This window comes from Scyliorhinus torazame, chromosome 6 (assembly GCF_047496885.1).
Source record: "Scyliorhinus torazame isolate Kashiwa2021f chromosome 6, sScyTor2.1, whole genome shotgun sequence".
Lineage (NCBI taxonomy): Eukaryota > Metazoa > Chordata > Chondrichthyes > Carcharhiniformes > Scyliorhinidae > Scyliorhinus > Scyliorhinus torazame.
The window spans coordinates 108,069,000-108,086,796 of NC_092712.1; the positions used below are offsets into that span (position 1 = coordinate 108,069,000).

Sequence of the window (17,797 nt, forward strand, 5' to 3'; positions counted from 1 at the left end):
AGGGAATGTAGATCATCCAGCTTTTTCCATTTATAGCCAATATAGTTTCTTCAGACAAAAATATCTAGGCAGCGGCATTCTGCTCCATTAATCAGCCTTGCAAACTCTTCCTTCTTCCTCCGTCACAATTCACCGCCTACTCATCTTCAAATTTTGATCATATATGCTCTTGAGTAGGAGGAACAGAAAACGTAGAGAAAACTCATGTATATATGAGCGCAGCACTTCGGCATAATTAAAACAACTGCATCCGCACTTTAACCTCCAGCAATCACACGGTGGGACTTCTCCAATTCTCGTGTTAACTGCATTGTGGTACAACAGAATGTGGTCATGAAAGGAATTCACCACCAGATGGATCTGGCTTCACCACAAAGCAACATCTAGTCTTCTCTCATAATGTCAAATTGCTCATTATTCCAGCATCATCCTGAAATGCAAAGATAACATCCAGCTTCTTTTCTCGACTGAAAACATCTACTTACACTCCTGTTTTCCACCCTCACCTCAACTGTCTAAGGAGCTCATGGACTCTGTCACTAAGACTGAAACCACTCAATCAATCCTCCCTTCCAGCTCATCAAAATCAAACTTTCCCCAACGTTCCCATTCCTGAAATTGCATCCTTCTGAACTTTCTCTCTCATCTCATGCTTACTCAGAGCTCATCTTGTCTATATGACCCACCACCTGCTCCTTTGACCTATTCCTACCATATTGCCAAACTCCCAAAATGGCCTTCCTCTCTCCCAAGTTAGCTGATATTGTTAACAGTTGATCGGCCATTATGCTTCTCTTTAAAAAAAAAAACCAGACTCCTCAATCCTTGAAAACGCCCCACCTCTAACCTTTCTTTCCTCTCCAAAGTCGGAATATGTTACATAACTATATTTGCCAGTACTCCATGTGTGAATTCCTCCAGTCAGGCTCCCTCACTGTCATGGACCCATAACAGCTCTTCTAAAAGTCACTAACCGCATACTATGTGACTGCAATAAAGGTAAATGACCTCTCCTCATCCTTCTTGACCTGCCTACATGCCTGGTCACACTCTTGTCCTCCAACGTGATCCAGCTGGGTCTGCACTCATTTGGTATAATTCGTGTTTACAGAATCAGCGAATCACTTGCATTGGCTTCTCTTTCTGATCCTACATGGTTTGGTAACCCACAATGAGCTATCCTTGGCTTCCTCCCATTTTTAATCTGCACACTATCCCTCATTGACATATCGAAACATGCAGAATCAGTTTCCATGTGTATGCTGAGGATCCCCAGCTCCACTACAACCTTCCCTGCCTTGACTTCTCCACTGTCTCTAAATTGTGGAGACTGCTTTACCAACAGACAAAATGTCTTTCAATTAAGTGTTGGGAAGGCCTAAGTCATTGTCTTTACTCCCTGCTACTAACTCCTAGTTTGTGCCCTAGTCGTTGACTGCATTTCTTTGCGTGGCAACTGAGAGTCTGAACCAGACTATTTGCTGCCTCAATGTTTCATGTGATCCGGTTTTCTGTAACATCACGGTTCTGTCAGTGCCTCAGCTATCTGCTGCCGAAACACTCATCCGAAACACTGTTACTTCTAGACTTTACTATCCCAATGCATGCCTGGCTAGCCTCCCCTATCATACCCTCCCCAAACTTCAGATCAGCCAATCGTCCACTGTCCATGTTTCAAGTCCAGGTCCAGGACACACATCACCCATACTTTAAAAAAAAAAATTTAGAGTACCCAATTCATTTTTTCCAATTGAGGGGCAATTTAGTGTGGTCAATCCACCTCCCCTGCACATCTTTGGGTTGTGGGGGTGAAACCCACGCAAACACGGGGAGAATGTACAAACTCCACACGGACAGTGACCCAGAGCCAGGATTGAACCTGGGACCTCAGCACCGTGAGTCAGCTGTGCTAGCCACTACGCCACTATGCTGCCCCACATCACCCATACTTGCTGACCTCCACTATCTCCTGGTCAAGCATCACCTTAATTTTCAATACTCAACTTTGATCTCAAATGCCTCCATGACCTTGCTCCTCCCGCTTATTGTAACATCCTCTAGCCCCACAATCTGCCACGATATAGACATTCCTCTAATTCGGATCTCTTGACCATCTGCAATTTTAATTGTTCCACCAATGCTGCCATGTCTTCTGCTGTCAAGGGCTTAAGTTCCAGAATCCTCTCTAAACTTCCCAATCTCGTCCCTCTTTAAGACACTCCTGGAAGCTGACCTCTTTGATCAAGCTTTTGGTCATCTGCCCGAATATCTCCTTACTTGGCTCGGTGTCAAATTTTGTTTTAAAACACACCTGCGACGCACCTTCTGGTTTTTAATATTAAAGTGCTTTATAAATTTATGTTATTGTTGCATCACATCCAAGGGTAATTTGGTTCCCTGTTAATGGGCACCTAGGGACTCTAAGAACTGTGGGATAACAATCAAGAACAGCAGCGCATTCCTTTTTTTCACTCTGGCTACTGATACCAACCCTAGCACCAGATCTGCTAGTCCATCCAAGATATTCAACTCAGCACAGTCCAGGAATTGAAGGCGAGACCAAGAAGTCCTTTTAGCAACTACAGTTTTACCATCAGAAGGCAATACTCTCACTGAACTACTCTGAATTCCAACATCCATTCTGTACCGAATTCTTGACATGTGAAGTTTAAAAGGAGCCAATGTCTGCACTAACTTATAAATATACTGAAAGGGAAAAATATTCAGTCAAATTCACAACAGATAAGCAGCATCTGAAAGAAATTTATCCTGTTACAGATGGGTCCTACCCAAAATGAGTACATCTTTCTCATAATGTCTACATTTCCGACATCTAATGTTTATCCATTCATCTCTTCAGCAACTTCTACTTTTCTCTCACAAATGTATTATGGGACATAATGCATATTAGAAGGCAAGGCAATCACTGTATTGCCACGATTACAGGTGATTTTGTTCACCGCAGCCATTGAAAGACAACTGCCAACCTTATTTCACAATGCAAGGTATGAAATGGAGAATAAAATTACCCAAATCCATCAAGATCATATCACTACAAAAAAGAGCATCCACAACTTGAAATTAAATCCACTGTCTACTCAACAGAATATGTAGATAACCCTCATATTTCCTTGTTTTACAATACTCTTGCCAAAGGAACACTCCAATAAATTATCTTGCAAACAACTGCTTAGTGCAACATAGTAGCACACAAGTTCACGCTATCCTAAAAAGGGATCAAGACCTAACAATAACTTAAGTTATACATGACATTGATGCTTGGATTCCACCCTTGATTAAAAAAAAAAAAAACTTTTTGTAAACCATTTAAATGATTTCCACAAGTTTTTGGTATGACACTGAATCAGTCTGTGTTCAAAAACTACTCTCCTCAGGTCTTCAGATTTTCCTGGCAGTGCAAAACATTGCACAGATGGACTGCCCTATAATCTCACAAGAAGTTACACTTAAATGACAAACATCAAAGCAAAAATATTGATTCTCAAAACCTGGATCCATCATATTTTCTCTGGAACATTTACATTTGAAAGATTAAATATTTCCTTTCTGCAAATCACAAATACAGAACAGCCCTATTATTATTTATTAAGGATTTGAAAAGACATGCAAACTGCATACATTAGGCAAGCAAAATCGCTTCTTTTTAAAAAGGAATGAAATATTCACCATCATATATTATTATTTATCCAAAAAGGTGGTTTCTTACAGAGCTGTTCCTCTTCAGTCCCCTGACTGGACTCTGGTTGATTTTCAGAAATACTGGCATGTTCCTCTGATGATTTTTCTTTTGCCAACATTACCAAACAGAAGGGAGTGGTGTTGTTCAATCTAGCAGTTTCTAGAATTTCACTCAGAGTGAGGCAGAAAAGATTCTTATGTTCTTCATCTAAAATGAAGAGAAATTTAAAAGCAGTTTTTAACAGGCATAACCAGTCAATCATGAAAAGGTTAACAACATGAGGTATGTTCGTACATTGGCAGAACAATACAGCACAGGAACAGGCCCTTCGGCCCCCCAAGCCTGTGTCGATCACGTGTCTTATCTAGACCAACCGCCTGTATCCTTCTATACCCCTTCTGTTCATGTGCCTATCCAGATAAGTCTTAAAGGTCGCTAACGAATCTGCTTCAACCACCTCACTTGGCAGTGCATTCCAGGCCGTCACCACCCTGTGTAAAAAGACTTCCCCCGCAGATCTCCACTGAACCTATCCCCCCCCTCACCTTGAACTTGTGCCGTCTTGTAATTTTCAATTCCGCCCTGGGAAAAAGCCTCCAACCATTCACCCTATTTATACCCCTAATAATTTTATAAACTTGAACATTTCCTTTTAATTGACAGAGGGATATGGAGGGAGCAGAGAAAGTGGCAGTTAAACATGATCTAAGATGACAGCCTTGGCATAGTATTACTACTTTCACCTCTGTAGATGTCAGTTGTGGGTTCACATTCCAGTACAGGATGCAAGTTATTTTTATTACGTACATAACAATGTTTCCCCGAGGTGAGATAACACTATAGGTTAAAAACATATCTTCAAGGACTATATATATATATATATATATATATATATAATATATAAAATTTGGAAGGACATTGCATTATTTGGGCACTTGGAAGGAGACTTGGACCTTTTTTTAAAAAAGAATTTAAGTTCACCTAGGACTGTCAATAACTAGGAAAACAGAGGCTGTTTAGCACAGGGCTAAATCGCTGGCTTTGAAAGCAGACCAAGGCAGGCCAGCAGCACGGTTCAATTCCTGTAACAGCCTCCCCGAACAGGCGCCGGAATGTGGCGACTAGGGGCTTTTCTCAGTAACTTCATTTGAAGCCTACTTGTAACAATAAGCGATTTTCATTTCATTTCATCACATGATGGCGGCGAGGAGGAGAGAGAGAGAGGAGGAGAGAAGTAAATTACCTGCTTGTGTGCACAACAATCACTTTAACTGATGGGGGATAAAATGTTTAAAGGCTAAGTGATTTACTGGAAGTCACTTGATGGAGATGAGCTCTAATGTTTTGAGCTTTTTAGATAAATTCAGTTCAGAATGAACGAAGGCGGCGAAAAGCTGCCCAGCTCGCACTCATTGCCTTGCCTGAAACCATGTGATTATCAGTACCTAGCCAAGAATCCTTATCTCCACATTAACTCTTAACAACTTTTACAGATGCACCACAGAAAGCATCTTATGTGGCTGCATCACAGCCTGGTATGGCAACTGCTCGGCCCAGGACCGCAAGAAACTTCAGAGACGTAAACACAGCCCAGTCCATCACACGAATCTGCCTCCCATCCATTGACTCCATCTACACCTCCCGCTGCCTGGGGAAAGTGGGCAGCATAATCAAAGACTCCTCCCGCCTGGCTTACTCACTCTTCCAACTTCTTCCATCGGGCAGGAGATATAAAAGTCTGGGAACACGCACAAACAGACTAAAAACAGCTTCTTCCCCGCTGTTACCAGACTCCTAAAGGACCCTCTCATCGACTGACCTCATTAACATTACACCCCTGTATGCTTCATCCGATGCCGGTGCTTATGTAGTTACATTCCCGTACCAGCCTCCCCGAACAGGCGTCGGAATGTGGCGACTAGGGGCTTTTCACAGTAACTTCATTTGAAGCCTACTTGTGACAATAAGCGACTTCATTCATTCATTGTGTACCTTGTATTGCCCTATTATGTATTTTCTGTTATTTCCTTTTCATTTCATGTACTTAATGATCTGCTGAGCTGCTCGCAGTAAAATATTTTTCACTGTACTTCGGTACACATGACAATAAACAAATCCAACCCATAAGACATAGGAACAGCATTAGCCTACTCGGCCCATCGAGTCTGCTCCGCCATTCAATCATGGCTGATATTTTTCTCAACCCCATTCTCCTGCCTTCTCCCCATAACCCCTGATCCCTTTATTAATCAAGAACCTCTGTCTTAAAGACACTCAGTGATTTGGCCTCCACAGCCTTCTGCAGCAAAGAGTTCCACAGATTCATCACCCTCTGGCTGAAGAAATTCCTCCATGGAATCTCAGTGGAACTTAGAAACACGAATGGCTGAGACAAGGAAGATTGATCTAGCTTTTTTCTCCTCCACACGGAAGCTCCGTTGGCAAGGACCTCCAGTCATCTATTGGAACTAGCGATCTATACACAAGGGAGCACCAGATCACCAGCATTGAAACCTTAACTTTATCCTTTTTTCAAAGTGTTTTCTCCAACTGCCCATCTCTGCAGAAACGCTAGTTGTTTGTCCTTTGTTTATGGGCATGCTTGCATGCACACGTAGATCAGAACACTTCCAGATTACAAGTTGTATTAACGATTACAAGTTGTATTAACCAGTTCTCACAACTTGCTGTAAAAAAAGCTTTGTTACAACCACTCTGAGTTTTACAGAAAGAAGCCTGGCTTGAAGCCACTTATAATCCTGGGTCGAACAGTTGCAAAGTAATTGACCATTTTGATAGGTAAATTAAACTTTTAAACTAATGGTGCGACCTGTGGATTAGCAGGCCTAGATAATCTGCGCTCTCCTCACATCCCAATTGTAATGTAGTAAACCAGTATTATTTACAATTCTAGTGCAGTTGGTTGAGTGATGAATGTTGCTCTGGACACTGGGGAAAACTTTTTTGCTGATATTTAAAGTGTCATTGAAGGGCAGCATGTGGTGCAGTGGCTAGCACTGCTGCCTCAAGGCGCCAAGGACCCGGTTCGATCCCAGCCCTGGGTCATTGTCCGGGTGGAGTTTGCACATTTCCCCTAATCTGCCCCACAACCCAAAGATGTGCAGGGTAGGTGGACTGGCCACCTAAATTGCCCCTGAATTGGAAAAATTTAAAATCAATCAAGTGTCATGGAATCTTTTACATTCATCTGTAAAGGCAGCTGAACTCTTAATTTACTGACTGACAAAAACAGCAGTTCAGTTGACAGTGCAGCCCTCTCTCATCACTGCTGAGGCTCGTCAGTCTCGATTACATATTCAATTTTTTGGAATGGGGGTTGATCATCCAAGGCAATACTACAGATGCTGCCATAAAAAAAGTGACACAAAAGTCATGACAAGTAGTAAGCTATGTTGACAGGAGAGGCAACACCTTTAAATCACAGATCTTCTAAATGAATCTCAGTACAAAGGTTAGCAATTAACTTATGTACCACAATCTATTTGCCTAAAAATAAAAATAAATCCCCAAACATTATAGAATTATAAGATTTAAAGCACCAGTCTTGGAAGAATCTTGCAAAATAAAATGCAGTCATAATGAGAACGCTCCCTTAGCAGTTTGCTCCCTCTAGGCCCATGGATAGTCTCACGCTGACACACCTGACACAGCTAAAGGAACATTCTGGATACCTTGCGAGCACTTCAGCTGGAGCCACAATACTCACTTTGATCTGCAGCCAATGCTCCAAGTGCAGTCAGATTCTGGAACTATTCCCGACAAATGGTAAGGGTGACAAGCAACCAACTGGCAGTAAGGGTGACAAGCAACCAATTGGCAGGAGTTTCAGACGCAATGCCAAAGCAGTTCATTAAAGTACATGAGAGCACTAGCAATGCAATACCTTACTTAGGGCAGCAACCTTTATCGTTAACTACCTGCTCAAATTGATGGTTCTCTTGCCTAGACTGCTGGAAAGAAAACTCCAGAAAAGGAGTAAATTCAAATACTGTTGCCCCAAAACTGGTCGGAACTTTGAAACGAAACCAAATTGGACAAATTGTGTTTTATAAACTCATGCTTGAAATGGGGCATTGCTTGAAAGCTGACTTATTGGGGTTCATGTTTATGAATTAGCTGCCTATCGCGGTGGCAATGGATCCTCTTCTGTTTTATGCAACATACTGGCTCGTCGGACACTTTTGGGGGGGTAGTGAAAAGGGGTGGAACTGGAGTTACACATAGCCCAGGATGGGCAAATGCTGCAGGATTCCTTCCCTATAGGTTATTTATGAACCATTTGGGTTTTTATATATTCTACTATTGTTTTTATTATTGTATTTCAGCCATGGTTCATGCTAGCACACTTTTCTGTGAATCACAAGGCTCCAGATTCAAGCCCCAACACCCGGTATTGAGCACAAAAATCATGCTCAAGTGCAGTACTGAGGGAGCACTGCACTGTTGAAGGTGCCATCTTTCAGATGCGACATTAAACCAAGTTTCCATTTGCCTTCTCGGGTGGGTGTGAAAGATCCCATAGCATTCTATGTCAAAGAAGAGCAAAGGAGTAATCCTCAGCATTTTAGCCAACATCTACACACTAGTTTGTGGGAGCTTACAAGGTGTAAATCAGCTGCCACATGCTCTACCAGACAACAGTGATTCAAAAAAAAAAAAAACACTTCACTGGCTGTAAAGTACTTTGAGATATTCGCTAGTCGTGAAAAGCATAATACTAGTGCAAGGCTTTTTTTAATTTCTGGATTTTTAAAAACGTTTTGTATTACAAAATAAAATTCTCAAACTGTCACAGTATGATTCAAACTATAAGCAGATTTGAAATGTAAAGCTCACTTTTAAATTGTGAAGCAGAATGTTACACTGAACTTGAAGTGTATATCAAGCAATATTAGCTTGTAATGGACTGCACCAAATACAACTCACAAGCAAAGGTATTAGAATTAATCTTTTAAACATCTGAACATTGCAGACCTTGGGTGAATTAGTGGGGTACTATACCTGCACAATCTCGCCAATTTGGTTTGTCAGATTTGAACAGGAAATTCTTTAGAAGATAGGCCTGTAAAAGGTACACAAAATAAATCAGTGAAGAGTTGAAAACAATGATATGTAATACAAGCCTTCATTTAGTGGATATTGTAAACTTTTCTCTCTCTTCGCATGTAGTCTCTCTCTTTAAATCTGCCATCACCACTCTCCTCAAGAGAACTCTTGACTCGCATCATCCTGCGAACTACTTCTCTATCTCCAACTTATTTTTTCTCAACAAAGTCCTTGAATGTCTCCCAAATCCAGTCATCTTTCCCAGACCTACATGCTTCTATTCCGCCAATCAGGATTCCACCTGTTACAGTGCCGAAACAACTCTTATCAGTCAGAAATGACTGCGACAAAGGTAAATTTACCCATCTAGCCCTTTTCAACCTGTCCGTGACTTTTGACAGTTAACCATATCATCCTCCAATGCTTCTCTATTGTTGTTCAGCTGAACGGGACTGCTCTCACCTGGTTCCATTCTTATCCATCAAATCACATTGAGAATCATTGGCAATAGTTTCTCTACTTCCCCCCCACAACATTCCCCCTGGTGTCCTTCAAGGATCTATTATTGGTCTCTTCTTAATTTTCAACTACATATGGCCCTTTGGCAACATCATTCAAAAGCACTGTTGTTAAATTATCAGACTGCTTATCCAACAAGGTTAGGTGGATTGGCCTTAGTGTCCAAAATTGCCCTTAGTGTTGGGTGGGGTTACTGGGTTATGGGGATAGGGTGGAGGTGCGTGCTTGGGTAGGGTGCTCTTTCCAAGAGCCGGTGCAGACTTGATGGGCCGAATGGCCTCCTTCTGCACTGTAAATTATATGATTCTATGGTTCAGTACTGGATGAGCAGATATTTTCAACAACTAAAGACTGAGAAGACTGATGCCGTTGTTTTTGTTCCCTGCTTCAAACTCCAATCATAACTACTGACTCCATTCCTCTCCCTGAAAAACAGTCGAAGATTCATCCACTTTGTTCGCACCCTTGGGGTCACATTTGACGCCGAGATGAGTGTCCAGTCTCATATTGTTGCCATCACCAAGACAGAATCATTTCTCTAATTGCGACCTCGATTGTAATCGCTACACCACTGATAGATTTGTTTAGAATCACTAGCTTTCGGAGCACTGCTCCTTCCTCAGGTGAATGAAGAGGTGGGTTCCAGAAACATATATATATATATATATTAGACAGAGTCAGAGATGTAATGCGATACTTTGAATGCAAGTCTTTGCAGGTAATTATAGGTCCAGGCGGAGCAACTGGAGAGAGGGATAATCACAGGTTAAAGAGGTGTGAATTGTCTCAAGCCAGGACAGTTGGTAGGATTTTGCAAGCCCAGGCCAGATGGTGGGGGGTGAATGTAATGTGACATGAATCCAAGGTCCCGGTTGAGGCCATACTCGTGTGCGGAACTTGGCTATAAGTTTCTGCTCGGCGATTCTGCGTTGTCGCGTGTCCTGAAGGCTGCCTTGGAGAACACTTACCTGAAGATCAGAGGCTGAATGCCCTTGACTGTTGAAGTGTTCCCCGACTGGAACGGAACATTCCCGCCTGTAGCCCCCCCATAGGGGCGCTGCCGACTTTTTGGTCGCAAGACCAGACGCATCCTCCACACAGCTGCAGAATCGGAGAATCCAGCCCCATTATGTGACTCAGCGTCAGTTAATGTTTTATAATGCTCTTGTGAATCACCTTGGAACGTTTTATTACGTGAATGGTGCTATATATAAATTATTAACCAACAGTCTACTGAGCAACAATGAAACAAAGAAATAAGATTACATTAATAATGGATAATTAGTAATAATGTACCACTTCAATAGTGGGATCAGTAGAAACTTAGTAGCAATGGGTATGCCCATCAAAGCCCAAATCTAATCTGAATGAATCACTTGGAAAAGTGAAACTTGTTAAAACTGGAGATGAGAATATTTATCAAAATAATTTTAAAGGAACACCTAAAGGGACTTTGACAAAGCTTCACCTGGACTCGAAACATTAGCTCCAACCACTCTCCACCGATGCTGTCAGAACTGCTGAGATCGTCCACTATTTTTTGTTTTTGTTTCAGATTCCAGCATCCGCAGTAATTTACTTTTACCCTAAAATGGCTTACAGTACTGTTTAATAAATACTAGCTAACCCAAATACTTCATCACCAAGTCAATTTTCAGCAAAATATTGAACAGATCGAAAAGCTACTACTCGATTAACTGTACCTGAACAGGTGCAATTACTGCACAGGGACCCCCTTCAAATTGTTCCAAGGCTGTTGATTCGGATTGACTTAAAACAAATCCTGTAAAGGAAATTTGAAAGTTTAATAAAATTGTGAATGGAGACAACAGTCCACGATATGTCAGTTGGTAATGGTCTGCTATGGCAGCTAAAATGTGGGGAATACTCTAGTTTGATTCTGGGCCAGTTCTTGAGATTGTGATCGCAATCACAACAAAAGTTATGAAGGTCTAATTGGCCTCGACATACTGGCTAGCGAAGTCCTTGATTTCATTTTGAAAATGCATGTGTGTAGGTGTCACATTACAGGAACGGATGCAGCTGCAATGAGTCCCAGTTAAACAAGTGACAACTTTCACAATTAAAGCATACACATCAATGATAATTTTATAAAGCACTACAGGGCTTTATAAACAGCACTCTTTTGAAATATACCTCACGATTTACGGAGCACTTTCAAAAATCCACGAAATTCCCAAAGCACATCAATCAATTAAAAAATAAGAAAAAAAATCTTTATTTGTGTCACAAGCAGGCTTACATTAACACTGCAATGAAGTTACTGTGAAATCTCTTAGTCGCCACACTATGGCGCCTGTTCGGGTACACAGAGGGAGAATTCAGAATGTTCAATTCACCTAATCAGCACGACTTTTGTGACTGGTGGGAGGAAATTGGAGCACCCGGAGGAAACCACGCTGACAAGGGGAGAACGTGCAGACTCCGCACAGACAGTGACACAGGCCGGGAATCGATTAGGTAGTTTCAGGTGCAGGCATTGTTGTAATGTAGAATATGCACACAGCATAATAGCAGTGCAATAATGACCAGCTGATCCATTTTAGTGATGGTGGTTTAGGGCTTAATATTGCTAATGTCACTATGGAAACTCCCCTTATCTTCATCAACAGCATCGCAGAATCCTGTTACCCGATGGTAGACAGGGTCTTGGTTTAACAGCTCATCCAACAGATGACACATTCTACAGGCTCAATGTTGCACTAAAGTGTTACCTAGATTCTCTGCTCAAATGCAATGAGGTTTGAATGCCATAAGGATTAAGTTGGCTATGGAAAAACACAAGGAACAATCTAGAGTAAGATTGAAATGAACGTCGCCATTGCCCTCGAAGACATAGGCTGCCCTTCCCTTTTGAGAGGAATCTCACTGGTGGTAATTTAACCTGAGGGTCACCACACCTTAGGAAAGGGGAAAAGTTGAGAAGGTGGGGCCTTCATGGATAACCTTAGCCCAGTACAGGAATTGAACCAGTGCTGCTGGCGGCGCTCCGCATCACAAACCAGCCTTCCGCCAACTGATCCAACCAACCCCCGAGTAAGGATAATTAACTGGTGAAAAGCCAACTTCAATGGGATAAGAAAGGACATGAGCTGAATAAATTGGGAGTCAAAGGTTGTCAGGAAAAACAGTAGATGAACATGGCCTGCATTAAGAGATAATTTGGAAACATTTTAGGTATATTCTCAGGTCAAACAAATCCAGGCTGAAAAAAAAGAGACAGAAATTAGTGGCAGCATGGTAGCACAGTTGTTCACAGCTCCAGGATCCCAGGTTCAATTCCCGGCTTCAGCCACTGTCTGTGAGGAGTCTGCACGTCCTCCCTGTGTGTGCGTGGGTTTCTCCCACAGTCCAAAGATGTGCAAGTTAGGTGGCCTGGCCATGATAAATTGCCCATAGTGTCCAAAAAGGTTAGGTGGGGTGACTGGGATAGGGTGGAGGAGTGGTCTTAAGTGGGTTGCTCTTTCCAAGGGCCAGTGCAGACTCGATGGGCCGAATGGTCTCCTTCTGCACTGTAAATTCTATGATTCAATGAAAATTCTATGAAATTAAGATGAAGGAAAAGTATGAAGATAGCTGTCGCATAGAAAATGCAATGGAGGGCCAGGCTGAATACAGAAGGTTCAGAGGGGAGAGAGCAAACAAGGAGTATGAAAAGTGGGAGAGACTGGCAGCCAACCTAAACAGGATCCTAAATCATCTATCAGTATTTAAATGGTAAGGGGAGGGCTGGGCTGATTAGGGACCAAAAAGGAGATTTACACATGAGGGCAGAGGACGTAGCTGAGGTATTAAGGAAGGCGTTATCTAGACCTTAGTGAAAGGAGGTAATTCACACACCAAAAATAATTAAAATTCATGAGATGGTATTGGATATCTGTATTTATCATAGAATTTACAATGCAGAAGGAGGCCAGTCGGCCCATCGAGCCTGCACTGGCTCTTGGAAAGAGCACCCTACCCAAGCCCACACCTCCAGCCTATCCCCATAACCCAGTAACCCCACCCAACACTGAGGGCAATTTTGGACACCAAGGGCAATTTAGCATGGCCAATCCACCTAACCTGCACATCTTTGGACTGTGGGAGGAAACCGGAGCACCCGGGAGGAAACCCACGCACACACTGGGAGAACGTGCAGACTCCGCACAGACAGTGACCCAAGCCGGGAATCGAACCTGGGACCCTGGAGCTGTGAAGCGATTGTGCTAACCACCATGCTACCGTGTTGCCCTGTATTTAAAAGTAGATAAAGTGCCAGAATCAGATGAGGCGCATCCAAGGATACCGAGGGAATTGACAGTGGAAATTGCCAAGGCACCATCCATAATTTTCTAGTCTTCCTTAGACTTGGGGGTGGTGCCAAAGGAGTGGGGAATTGCAAACATTACACCCTTGTTCAAAAAACGGAGTGAAGTTAAGCCCAAACAAATACAGAACAGTCAGTTTAAATTTGATGGAGGGGAAACTTTCTGAAACAATAAATCAGGATAAAATTAATAATCGCATGAACAAATGCAGGTTAATTAATGAAAGTCCGCATTAAATTCTGAAGGGAAAATAGTGTCCAACTAACTTGGAGATTTTTGAAGATGTAACAGAAAAGGTTTGGGAAGGTAATGCTGTTGATATGTGTGTAGACATTTGAAACAGTGCTGCACACAGACTTAAGCAAAGATATAGCTCGCAACATGGATATGAAATTGGCTGAGTGACAAGAAACAGGGTGGTTAATCAAGAAGGATTATCATCGAGTTCCCCAGTGTTGGGACCTTTGTTCTTCCTGATATATATTAATGACCTAAAACTTAGTGTACAGGGCATAATTTCAAAATGTGTGCATAATATAAAACTTGGAAGGATTCTGAACAGTGAGGATACAAAAGTCTCAGAACACGCACTAACAGATTCAAAAATAGCTTCTTCCCCACTGTTAACAGACTCCTGAATGGCTCTCTTATGGATTGAACTGATCTCTCTATACACCTGTCTGCTTCATCCGATGCCGGTGCGTATGTAGTTACAATCCCGTACCAGCCTCCCCGAACAGGCGCCGGAATGTGGCTACTAGGGGCTTTTCACAGTAACTTCATTGAAGCCTACTTGTGACAATAAGTGATTTTCATTTCATTCTTCTCTATTCTTGTAGCACTATACTCTAGTCCATATGCTTAACCAGATGTCGATGTCTGTGTATTTACATTATGTAGTTATCATATGTCCTATGTTTTTCATGTATGGAACGATCTGCCTGGACTGTGCGCAAAACAATACTTTTCACTGTATCTCGGTACACGTGACAATAAATCTAAATCAAATCAAGATATTGTCAAACGTCAAAAAGACATAGCCAAGTTGATAGAATGGGCCGGACGGTGGTAGATGAAGTTCAATGCGGAGAAATGCAAGTGATTCATTTTGATAGGAAGAACATGGACACACAATATTAAATAGAGGGCACAATTCAAATGGGGTGCAGGAACAGAAGGACCTAGGTGTATATATATATGTCATTGAAGATGGCAGGATAGGTTGAAACAGCAGTTAATAAAGTATACAGTATCCTGGTCTATTAATAGGGGCAGAGCGCAAAAGCAAGGTGGTTATGTGGAACGTATGTCAGACACGATTCAGCCTCAACTGGAGTATTGCATCCAGTTTTTAAAAATATATTTGTTCACTGGCAATGAGTGTTACTGGCAAATGCCAACGTTTGTTGCCCATCTCTAACTGTCCTCGAACAGAATTACTTGCACAGCTGTTTTGAGGGCATTTAGGAGTCAAACACATTGCTGTGGATCTGGAGCCACGTGTAGTCCAGAGCAGGCAAGGAAGGCAGATTTTCTTCATTGAAGGACATTAGTGAACCAGATCAGTTTTAAAAACGTTGGTCTATAGTTTTACAGTCATCGCCATGGAGACAAGCTTTCAATCCTAGATTTGGTCATTTTACTTAAACACCACCAGCTTCGTACTTTTTGTCTACTATGTGCTGTCGGTGTACGTTCCCTTGGCTGCAGAAAAACGGTTTTCACTGTACTTCAATACATGTGACAATAAATCAATCAATCAGCTGCAGTGGCAGGATTTGAAGCTGTGCCCCCAGAGGATGGTCTGTGCACCTGGATTTCTGGTCCAATAACATTACACAGTCCAGTTGTGTGGGGTGCTGCATTTTAGGAAGGAGGTGAAGGCATTGAAGTGCAGAAAAGATTCACAAGAATGACTCCAAGGATTGCAAACCTACAATCTACTGACAGACAGTGGCTGACATTGTCCAGTGAAGCGACAACCAGAAATTAAGGGGTTAAAATAACTGGTTGGGGCAGGCGGGAAGACAACTGGGTGCATGGTGAAAAATGGAACACAATCAGAATGATGTGGCATTATGGGGGGGGGGGGGGGGGGGGGAGAAAAGAGATTTAATGTGAGGCTGAATAATGGGTGTGGGGCGTGTTTTTAGATTTAATCCTGAGCTGGCAGCCTCAGTGAGATGGGGTAAAGTTGGATTTGTCCAAGGAGTCAGTCAGCCCGGGGTGGGGGGTTGTACTGGGGCGGGTTCCCCGGCCAGGGCAGCACTGGGGCGGGGTCGGGGTGGGGCCGCTACCTTGGGTCCATCTGCGGAAGACGGAATCGGACAGGGCGCTATTCGGGCGCTTCCCCCACACCAGCTCCGCCAGCTCGATATTATACATGTCCCAGCCGGAGCTGCTGCTCACACAGCCGCTGCCTCCCGTCCTCTCGCTGTCCCGACTCCCCTTCAGGCTCCGGCCGCCGCCGACATTTCAGAACTGGGACACATCCGGGAACCTCGTCTCAATAGAACCGGAAGTGCCAGGAACACGCATGCGCCCGAGGAGACCAGTGAGCGGCGGGGTTAAAGGGCAGCGCCTGCTGCTGGTTGTCTCTGGTTGTGAGACGGACGGACCCTCAGGGAGGATCCTCAAACAAGAAAATCCCAGTGAAGGGTCCCATGTGCCTTACCCACAATCAACTCAGCTAGGACATTCAGGCATCTCAAAACACAGTCAAATAAACCTAGAGGTACCAGGGAAGCCATCCCAGAGGACTTCAAGTGTCAGACGCAAGGCTGCTGCAAGTGTGGCCAAAGAACATTGCCCAGGCAAGGCTATCAGAATCAGCAGTACGAGTGCCGCCCAGGCCAGAAGCCATACCCAGACCCTAAAGTGTATCAGCCTGTAGAGGACGATACAAAGCAACTAAACTGCACCATCACCCCTAATGTTATCCCGGTAAAGATAAAACTCTTAGTCAACAGCCATTCCTAGAAATGGAGCTGAATATGAGAGGTTGTTTCCATTGTTGCGGAGTAGAGCTTCCGGCTTTTCCGGATGGGCATCTTGCCTTTAGGTCTGTGAGACACCAGGCCCAGGTTGGCCACATATACAGGGTAACCGTTGAAGATTATGGGAATCACTATGACTCTGGTTACCTATGGACAGGAGACGACGCTTATAGTTCTACAAGGACCACGACCCAGCCTCTTGGACAAACACTCCAGAGGATCATCTGGACTGGCTACAAATTTTAAAATTAGGAACCAGTGGACTGTATGAAGTTATTGGCAAATTCCCTGAGATATTCCAAGAAGGTTTTGGGAGAATAAACGGAGCAAGGGCAAAGATTTATGTGGACCCCCGATTTCCTACCCAAACAATTTAGGGCATAGCCAGTCCCATAAGCTTTACTTACCGAAGTTGAGACTGAACTCGGGCGGTTAGAGAGCCTCAGGATAATACAACCAGTGCAGTTTGCAGAGTGCGCTGCACCAGTAGACCCTGGCCTAAGCCCAACATGTCAGTCTGCCTTTTTGGGGACTATAAACTAACGATTAATAAAGCCTGACAGTTAGATCAGTACCCTATGCCACACATGGAAGATTCACATGCAAAATTGGCAGTTTTTCAAACCTTCACCAAACTAGGTATGAGCCAAGCCTACCACCTTAGAATTAGAACAGTAATCCAAGAAGTATTACTTGTGATGATTAATGCCCATAAAGGTTTATACGAATATATACGCCTGCTCTTCAGAGTCTCTTTGGATGTACTATTTTTCAACTTATGGTGGAGAACATTCTCCAAGGGCTACCGAATGTAGCAGTATACTTAGATGATGTACTAAACACAGATGCCATGGAAAACGAGCACCTAGAAACCCTGGAGGAGATTTTGAGATAATTTTCTGACCCTGATGTCCATCTCAGATGAGAAAAATGTGTGTTCCAGGCAGACGAAGTGATCTAACTAGGGTATTGAGTTGATAGAAAAGGTCTACTCCAGGTGATGATTAAAGTTAAGGCCATCAAAGAGGCACCGACCCCGTGAAATATGATGGAATTAAAATCTTTCCTAGGCCTCATATCTACTATCGGAAATTTATCCCAAACTCGCCATTTTATTGCCACCTCTGCACGCACTGTTAATGAAACACTAAAACTGGTTGTGGCAGGGGCCGCAGGATGAACCC

At 43.1% G+C, this 17,797-nt stretch overlaps 1 protein-coding gene across 2 annotated transcripts in view; it reads right to left on the bottom strand.

The window, feature by feature from the left end:
- Positions 1 to 16,122, bottom strand: part of mindy3 (MINDY lysine 48 deubiquitinase 3) — a 162,719-nt gene extending 146,597 nt beyond the window's left edge. For both annotated transcript variants that reach the window (XM_072508668.1, XM_072508667.1), the window contains exons 1-4: positions 15,915 to 16,122; positions 10,990 to 11,069; positions 8,723 to 8,783; positions 3,728 to 3,907 (exon numbers count right to left, since the gene is read on the bottom strand). In XM_072508668.1, the coding sequence (XP_072364769.1) occupies positions 3,728 to 3,907; positions 8,723 to 8,783; positions 10,990 to 11,069; positions 15,915 to 16,002 (409 nt within the window). In that variant the 5' untranslated portion in view covers positions 16,003 to 16,122. The remainder of the gene's footprint in view (positions 1 to 3,727; positions 3,908 to 8,722; positions 8,784 to 10,989; positions 11,070 to 15,914) is intronic.
- Positions 16,123 to 17,797: the final 1,675 nt, after the last annotated feature.